The sequence below is a fragment of the Arachis hypogaea genome, chromosome 12 (assembly GCF_003086295.3).
Source record: "Arachis hypogaea cultivar Tifrunner chromosome 12, arahy.Tifrunner.gnm2.J5K5, whole genome shotgun sequence".
Lineage (NCBI taxonomy): Eukaryota > Viridiplantae > Streptophyta > Magnoliopsida > Fabales > Fabaceae > Arachis > Arachis hypogaea.
In genome coordinates, this window is record NC_092047.1 from 101,051,154 (window position 1) to 101,061,095 (window position 9,942).

At 32.8% G+C, this 9,942-nt stretch overlaps 1 protein-coding gene across 1 annotated transcript; it reads right to left on the bottom strand.

The window, feature by feature from the left end:
* Nucleotides 1-9,456: 9,456 nt before the first annotated feature.
* LOC140176820 (uncharacterized) lies at nt 9,457-9,942 on the bottom strand. The gene has a single exon (XM_072208372.1). The coding sequence runs from the start codon at nt 9,940-9,942 to the stop codon at nt 9,457-9,459; it is 486 nt and encodes a 161-aa protein (XP_072064473.1).

A 9,942-nucleotide genomic window follows, 5' to 3' on the forward strand; every position in this document is an offset into this window, starting at 1 on the left:
TGTTAGCAGCGAGCCATCGTCGACGTAGAGGCTCTCGGGCAACACGAGAGGGGCATGATGCTCTGACGTTCTGACCAGCTTTTGCAAACTACGACAAGCACGTGGCAGCTCCACAGCAACACGGAGGCGTGGAGGTAGAGATTCTCGCACGTTTTCGAGTAGTTCCATATTACTGTGCAATACTGGGGGACGTAGAGCAGATGCTGGCATGCAGGAGAACAAGCAATGAAGGGTTGAAACTCTTTAAATTGAACTCAATCCTTCCCCCAAATCATTCATTCAGCACATACAAAGGGTTTGAAAAGGAAAGAAGAAAAGAATTTGCTCGAAAAAAGAATAAGAGAGTTAGAAAAAAGTAAAAAAAAAAAGAGTTATTTATTTCATTTCAACAGAAGAAGAAGAGAGTTACGAAAAAAAAAAGGAGAATTTCATATAAAAAAAATTGTATTTACTAAAAATAGTTCTTAATTATACAACACGTGAAAAATATATTAGCAATTATTTGAATATTTAATTTATGTAAGTTGATAAATTTAATTTTTTTATATTTTTAAATTTTTATAATTTTTGTTATTATTATGAAGATATAATATTATTATTTGATTACTTTTCTGTATATTTAATAAATAATTTAAATATTAATAAATTAAAAAATATTCTTATTATTTGAAAATAAATATTATTAAAAATTTTGGAAAATAAATATTTTAATAAATAAATATTATTAATAATATTAATTTTTCTGTTGTATTTTAATAAATATTTATATTTATTTATAATGTTTAAATAAATAAAATGTGATTTTTTACTTATGATTAGTAATAAAAATATTTTTATTTATTAAATATATTATTAGTTTAAATAAATAAAAATTATTACAAATAAATACTAATACGCTAATATTTTTTAAGCCTTAAAAAAAAAAAAACAAACGACTAAGTCCATATTTTTTTCTTATTTTCCTCTCACACATTCTCTAAAAGCATATACATATATACTTTGCTATATCCTTTCTCACTGTTATATTATGTCTCTTTTTTCTTTTTCATGTCACTTCTTTAACAATAATTCTATACACTTTTATTTCAATTAATTTCACCTATTCTTTTATTCTATCTCTATTATGTTTTATCTATTATACTCTCTTATGTTGGCTTTTATTCCAAAATTTTATTGAAGTATTCTAAGTTTAAAGAAAAAAAAATTATTTTTAATTCAAGTATTACCAATTATTAAGATATTAAGGTGACTCTTTAATTTGATAAATACCTATAATTTTTTTATTTTTTTGTCATATTTATAATTATGGGTATGATCCCTTCCATCCTGTATTTTTAGTAGAAGAAACCAACAATTATATTTAATTAAAAAATCTATACTTGTGTATTATATTAATTTAAGTGCAATATATTAGTAACAATTTTATTTGGAATGTAATTACCTTATTATCTTGAAGGATCATCGTTATGCTTCCAACTTCCTTCTCATTAAATTTATTTGAATATTTTCACTTGATCACATATATTTTAAAATTCTAATAAAGCTTTCTCATATTGACAACAATATCAGGAACATAGTTGTAGTTTTTGTCCATCTTATTTTGAGTATCCAGTATGTGTTATGGTGTTATGGTGAAGACAATTAATGTTAGAAAATGTGTCTGAAGAAGCTGATCTCAAATTAAAATTTTTAATCCAATAGGTAAAATAAGGAACATTATGGAAAAAGTACTTGTACTATTTTGTCTTATATTATAAAATATATAGATAATATATATAATAATATTATTGTATTTAAAAATTTTTACCATCATATTTCGAGCAGGTTCCACATATCAAAGTGGCAAAGTCAGCATACATGCGTGTTGAACATGAAGCTGTGACACTTGTCGAATATTGAGACATATGCTAATTACCTTTTATATATTAATAAATTGCCATTATATGAATCTTTTACATTTTAAATTGATGCAACGCCTCAATTTGTTAAATTTCAAATTTCATAGATAGCATATTTAAATAAATTGATCCAAAATTTAATTTACAGTTCTGATACTGCTTTTAAAAATGGAACATGCGAAACATGTTGAACATGGAGTTGTGACATTTGTCGAATATTAAAACATATATTGGTTACCTTTTATATATTAATTTCAAATTGATGCAACACTTCAATTTGTTGAATTTCGAACTTCATAGATAACATATTTAAATAAATTGATCCAAAATTTAATTTGGAATTCTGATACTGCTTTTAATAAATATATTTTTTGAGCCTTAAAAAAAAAAAACGCATGGCTAAGCCCATAACTTTTTCTTATTTTCCTTCCCCTTCAACGGCGCGTACACACACTCTAAAAGCATACACACACACTATGCTATACCCTTCCTCACCGCCATATTATGTCTCCCTTTCCTCCTTCATATCACTTCTTCAACAATAATTCTATACACTTTTATTTCAATTAATTTCACTATTCTTCTATTCCAATTCTATTATGTTTTATCTATTATACTCTCTTATGTTGGCTTTTATTCCAAAATTCCATTGAAGTAGTCAAAACTTAAAGAAGAAAAAAATCACTTTTAATTCAAGTATTACCAATTATTAAGACATTAAGGTGATTCTTTAACTTGATAATTACCTATATTTTTTATTTTTTGTCATATTTATAATTATGGGTATGATCCCTTCTATCCTGCATTTTTAGTAGAAGAAACCAATAATTATATTTAATTATAAAATCTATACTTGTGTATTATATTGATTTAGGTACAATATATTAATAACAATTTTATTTGGGATGTAGTTACCTTATTATCTTGAAGGATCATCATTATGCTTCCAACTTCCTTCTCATTAAATTTATTTGGATGTTTTAAGATCCTGATCACATATATTTTAAGATTTTAATAAAGCTTTCTCACATTGACATCAACATCAGGAACATAGTAGTAGTTTTTATCTATCTTGTTTTGAGTATTTAGTATGTATTATAGTGAAGTCAACCAAAGTTAGAAAATGTGTCTGAAAAAGCTGGTCTCAAATTGAAATTTTTAATCTAATTGGTAAAATACGGGACATTACGAAAAAAGTGCTTATACTATTTTGTCTTATATTTAAAAAATTTTACTATTATATTTCGAGTAGATTCCACATACCAAAGTGGCAAAGTCAGCATATATACATGTTGAATATGAAACTGTGACACTTGTCGGGTATTGAGACATATATTGATTACTTTTTATATATTAATAAATTGTCATTATATAAATTTTTTATATTTTAAATTGATGCAATGCCTCAATTTGTTGAATTTCAAACTTCTTATATAGCATATTTAAATAAATTGATCCAAAATTTAATTTAGAGTTCTTGATACCACAAAAAATTATTTTTTTTGAGAGAATGAGTGAGAGAGGGGGAGAGAGAGGGGGGACACTAAGTGGGGGTAGAATTAGGAATTTACAGTTAAAGAATCCTAAGGTTTGGAATCGAAAAGCGTATCAACGTTTAGAAAATGATTCTTTCTCCGTTTTTGTCAACAATCTGCCTTAAGACATTTCAAAGAAGGAATTATTTCACTTGTTTCATTGGACGGGACGCATCACGACATCTACCTAGCTCGAAAGCTGAAAAAGTTTACCTGTTTGCATTTGTTCGTTATACGACGAAAGGGGAACCATGAATGCTATAGCAGAAATGCACCATACGAGTATAAGGAAAAAGATAATCTCCATAAGCGAGGCTAAGTATAGAAGAGTTATGAAGGGGAAGAACACCGGGTTACGCAGAGGGGACACTACAAGAACTAATGTCAGGAGCAGCCAACTGCGAACAGGTGAAAATCCTATAAGAATGGAAGAAATTAAGAAGATTACATCCATCAAGGACCCGCATGGGAATGGTTGGACGAAGAAGATTGAAGTATCAGTAGCAAAAAGGAGTTTAGTTGGAGGAACGACGATGGCCATCGACTTCAAATTGTTACAGAGAGCAATCAGTAAGAACTTTCTTCAGGTTGTTGAAGTCAGAGAGCTTGGAGCATACAAAGTCCTATTAGTTTTTGATATTGTGAAGAATGCGGAAGAAGCTTTTACTTTTAAAATGAATAGTTTCCTACAATTCTTTCATAGTGTATGGAGATGAGAGGAATCGGAATGCAGTGAGACTAGAAGAGTTTGGTTAGAGTGTTATAGAGTGCCTTTACATGTTTGGTCAATGGAGACATTTAACACAATAGGCAGTCTATGAAAAAAAGTAGTCAAGTGTGATGAACTGACGAAGTCCACCATATCATTCAGTGTTGGCCGAGTGTTAATTGACACTTGTGTATTTGACGTAATTAAGGAATGGGTTCATATCAGTGTAGGAACTAGTGGCTTTGATGTTTTGGTAAAAGAGGTAGAACGTGAGATATATGGAGATAATTATTTTTTGGAAGATGCAAGCGTCAGGCCAATGTGTGGAAGCTCTAGTTCACATGCCGAAAGAATGTTGTCGATGACGGGGGTGTAGGATCCAGCAGCTGATCTCATCATGACACGTGCTAGGGACGATGATGAAGATAAGGGTAGAATGGTAACTCCAGATATTTTTTTGAATGAATGTAATCAAGAGAATTTAATTCCGTATCTTGTGCAACGAAAAATGGTTTCGTTCAAAATCAAAGGCATCAATGGAGAGGCTGATTATGAAGGATTTCATGATTGTGTGAAAATTGAGTCTGAAAGAACGGTAACAGAAGAATGTTTTGAAAGAGAATGTGGGGCCAAAATTTTAGAAACAGGTGTATAAGGGTGGTATGATAGTAGTTTGGGTTTAAAAAATATGGAAGGCCACAAACATCACTACAAGGATAGCCTCCTTTTAGGCCATAAAGCTGGTGGGCCTTTGAAAGAGTTTGAAATAAATAGGTCTTTGAGAGGTGATGGGTTGTTGGGTGGAGAGAAGATACAAGAAAGCCACACAAGGGAGGCAAGACCGGGTCAGGCGCTCTACAGTGGGTCCAGACCGAGCAAGTGGATCCGTTCCTGAACAACAAGTGCTTGTGCGTAATGAGCTGTGACGTACCACGTTCAGAGGTCGTTGAGGATAATCACGCCATAGCTACAGAATGCGACTTGTGTTCCCTAGCACCGAGGGGAGGCGTGGCTTGTCCTCATGGTTGGGAAGCGCGGAATGGAAGCCAAGCTCGAGGTCCATGCAGCGGGATCATCGAGAGCTTGGAAAAGCGACACATGGTGGATCGACAGGACTAGGGAACGGAAGCGGATGGATTGTTAGAGAGCTATATGAACTGGGATAAACAGGGAGGCCAACAGAAGCAATTCCAGGAAAGAGGGAACAACATGGTAGAGGTAGGAGCTGAAGACAATGTTGCGGGACATGAGAACGTTAAAGATCGGGTCACAAAGGATGTTGGATCCGAAACAGAAACAGAATATATAAATTAAAATAGTGATCAGAGGGCTACACAGGAAGCACAGTTAACAGAAAATAAGGAAACATGAAAGTTAGCAGTGGAGTCTGGTGCAGTTTTCTATGATGAAGAAGAAGACATTATGGCGATTTTACAAAGTCAGAATGAAGCTATTGCGGCAAAAAGAAGGACGGCAAAACAAAAGGAGAAAGCAAGGAGGAGCAGGCCCAAACAACATAACAAGGTGTGTAGAAATACTTTTTAATAATTTATAGCTGTTGGAATATTAGAAGATTAGGAGGGAATGAGAAGTTAAGTATGGTGAAAGAGTTGAAGAAAAATTATAAGTTGAATATGCTAGGATTGATTAAAACTAACAGGGAGGTAGTGACTAAGTTTGATGTAGAACGAGTATGAGGTTGTGACATGGTGGGTTAGGATTATGTGGAATCAATATGTGCCTCTAGCGGTTTATTATTAAAGTGGGATGATTTGTTGTTTAAATGTTCGAATTGCTATAAAAAAATTTGTTGGCTATGCGATGAAGGTTTGCTTACAAAAAAATAACTTTCAATGTGCATTTTGCCTGGTATATGGAGCTCATGTGCGGAGTGAGAAAGTGGTGATGTGGGAGGAGTTGAGCTATATTGTCGGTTTATGTCAGGTTCTGTTTTGTTTCATGGGAGACTTTAACGAGATATTACGGTTGGAGGAAAGACAATGAGCTATTAGTTTACCGGCAACTGCGGAAGTTTTTAAAGATTTGGTGCAGGATTTACAGCTAGTGGATTTACCGCTAATTGATTGGAAGTTCACATGGTTTTGAGATCGATCTTGTAGCCGCATTGATAGGATTCTCGTCAGTTTGGAGTGGCTAGAGGAGTTCCCAGATACTCAGTTAAAAGGGATTAATAGGGTTCTTTGCGGTTACTTGGAACATTTGGTTAGAACGGAATAGCAGAGTGTTTCAAAAGTCAGGGACAAGTGTTGATGGAATCAATGATAGGTCGTTTTTGAGTTACAGAGAATGGTGTGGTGTTGATCCGTTTAGTTGTTGATGGCAATGACGGAGATGACAACGAATTATAACCTGTTTTACTGTGTCTATTGTCTTGTGTTTTTATTTGCGTTCCTTTAGTCCTACCTGCTCCACCTTAGTGTGTTGAGTTCCTTCTGGTAAAAAAAAAAAGAGTTTTGATACTGCTTTTAAAAAATGGAATATGCAAAACGTGTTGAATATGGAGCAATGGCACTTGTCGAGTATTGAAACATATATTGGTTACCTTTTATATATTAATTTCAAATTGATCCAGCACTCCAAATTGTTGAATTTCGAACTTCATAGATAATATATTTAAATAAATTGATAAAAAATTTAATTTAGAGTTCTAATACCGCTTTTAAAAAATGAAGCATGCATATGAAAGCACAAAAATTACACAATTAACATAAAAAATACCAAATATTTTATTGAAAGATATAATATAATAAAATTATAAAATTAGCAGAACAGACAAATTAAATAAGTAGAGAAAATTGATAAGAAAAAAGTTCATTCATAAAAGTATTATGAGAGAATTTAAAGCCGCGTCTGACTTGTATTGGTGCCGAGATACTGCTGTTCGAGTTTCTCATGAGAAGTGTGGGTAGTATCTACAAGAGACTTCAATACTTAAGTTAGCAAGAATTTTAAACAGATTTTTAGTAAATTTGGATTTGAATATACCTGAGAACCTCAGTGTATTTATAGTAGAATTGATAACCACTTTTTAGATTAGTTCCACTTTTGATGGTGGATAATCGTTCCCTTTTGTTAGACAAGTTGTTGAGATATTGCTTCTAGATTATTAGGAGATATCTTAGGAGTCAGCTACTTATTTAGATAAGTAGGGTTGAACTACCATCGTCGTATTCGACCTCTATGAGGTCGGCTAGGTATTGACGGAATGACATCACTTTGTAACTTCCTCTCCCTTTTGTGGGGTGGTTAGCCCCTTTTATTTTGGATTGTTAAGATCTCATATTTAAATATATAAGCATATTTGTAGGTGCAGTTAAGTTTATGCATACCAAATCGAACAGATAAGGTCGGACGCATAAGTGGATGAAGTTTGAACTTTGGATACAAGTTAAGTATATCAAGTCGGACATAACTGTCAAAGTAGATCTGATCTCTTAATATTTGTAGATTGTTAATTGAATTTTTAATCACTTTGGACCTGGCTCTCATAGTAGGCCAGTGAACAATATTATCATTATAGGATAGGAGTAAGATTTATCTTTAGTAACCAAGTTAGATTGATCTAGTAGTTAGTTCACTAGTCTGTTTAAGTAAGTGTCGGGATTCAAATTTTGCCTTGTGTATGCAATAATCTACTAGTGTTAAACCCGTGCGATGCACGAGCTTATATTTAAATTTGACATGTTAAATTAAAAATAATATTTTATAATCATAAATTTTTTGAGTTAAGTATAACACGATCATCGTCATTATATAATAAACGTACTGAATATTCTGTTTTATCTTTATCCAAAGTAAAAAGCAAATAGAAGAGTTTGAAGTCTATAATATTCTTGAACCATAAGGAGGGAGACATAAAAAAATAAGAAGATATATAACTATAATAATAGCATGTCAATTTTACACTAAATTTTATATCAAAAGGCTAATAAAAATTTATCGACAACCTAGTATCTTACTAACTTCATTAGAAAAGCAATTGACATATGATGTTGTGCTCCTTGTTACACATTTCATCTCAAATCTGACAGCAGAGTTATAGATAAATTAGTTATATCTACAGTAAATATTTATACAAAAGTGTAAATCATAATATGCTATTAAAATGAAAATAATATTATTCTTACCTAAATATTATTAAAAACTTCTTTGAATACGACATTTGTTGTTGATGACTTTGGATTGTCGTCTTCGTCTAGAATTAAAACCCTGAGGCTACTGCGACTCTTAACTCTTGATAAAGCAACATAAAGTTGTCCATGGGGGAACACTGATTTTGGCAAGTAAAGCCCTACATGTGATAATGATTGACCCTGACTCTCGTTAATGGTCATTGCAAAGCATACTGTTAATGGAAATTGTCTCCGTTGGAACTTAAATGTTAATCCTAAATCTGAAGTGATCAAGTTCATTCTTGGAATGTACACTTTATCTCCAATATTTCTATCGGTCACTACCGTCACTCCAATTACGTTGCTGCTAAGTTCGTTAACTATTAATCTTGTCCCGTTGCATAAACCTAAAATCTGGTCTATGTTTCGCAGTAGTATTACAGCGACTCCTGGCTTCAAAGTTAACTTGTGATTGGGTAGTCCCAAACATTTGACGTCATTTAGGAACTCTGGTATGAACCACTCTTGTTGTACATCTTCATTCTCATCAGCTTGACATGTTGTGTCAGAACTCAAATACTCCTTTTCCATCCTTGGAAAGATTGTCAAGACAAAATCGTTTACCTTCTTGACACTCTCAAGCGTGGCTGCAAGAATTGTCCTACTTTGAAAATACCTGTAATCTGACATGTTTTGCAACAAATTTGGATATGCAAAGTCTACCAAATGAGAGAGAGGGTCATCAGTAGTTGTAATAAATAGATCATCTGTAATTTCAATTTCTGATTCATCACCAACAACAGAACCAATATTTTCATTTCCAACATCAAGTATCCAATTAGCAAATCTCTTCATTTCACCTTCATCTTGATCTGAAGAAGACATTAGAAGCCTCATATTTGTATGCAGTTTCAGAACGTTACAAAACGACCACAGATAGGATGAGTTAATAGCTGATGTCAATATATCGTGTCTACTCCCTTTCGGAATTACCGGAAGTATCTGTTTGAAATCACCTCCTAGAACAACAACCTTACCACCAAATGGTTGATGTGTCTTATGTTGATCGGTAACTGACATAAGATCCCTGAGCGCCCGATCAAGTACTTCAAAGCACATTTTATTGAGCATTGGAGCTTTATCCCAAATTATTAAGCTACTTTGGATGAGCAGCTCAACCTTCAAACTGCCATGCTTGATGTTGCAAGTAGATTCATCAGTAATTGTAATGGGTATTGAAAATTTAGAATGAGTGTTTTGCCACTGGGGAGGAGTAAAGACGCAATTCCACTGAATGCAACATTTAAAACAATCTTTCCTCTAAACCGAATAGCAGAAGAAAATCCATTCCAAATAAATGTCTTACTACTCCCACCATACCCATAAACGAAGTAAAAACCACTAGAGTCTGTAATAACAGTATTGGGTATCTCATCGAATACTAACCTTTGCTCATGAGTCATCTTTTGTTCCGTATATAAGTTTGTATGAGACAACTCATTTGTGTCATATGCTAACTCCTCCTCTATTAGCTTATTCTGAAAAAAGCGAACATCATGCATCTCAGGATATGACATTGATTGATAGTCTCTTAAAAATCTCGCATTGCTGTTGAGTATCTTCTCAATCTCAATAAGACAGAGGTTTTTCAATTCGTTATCAGTCAT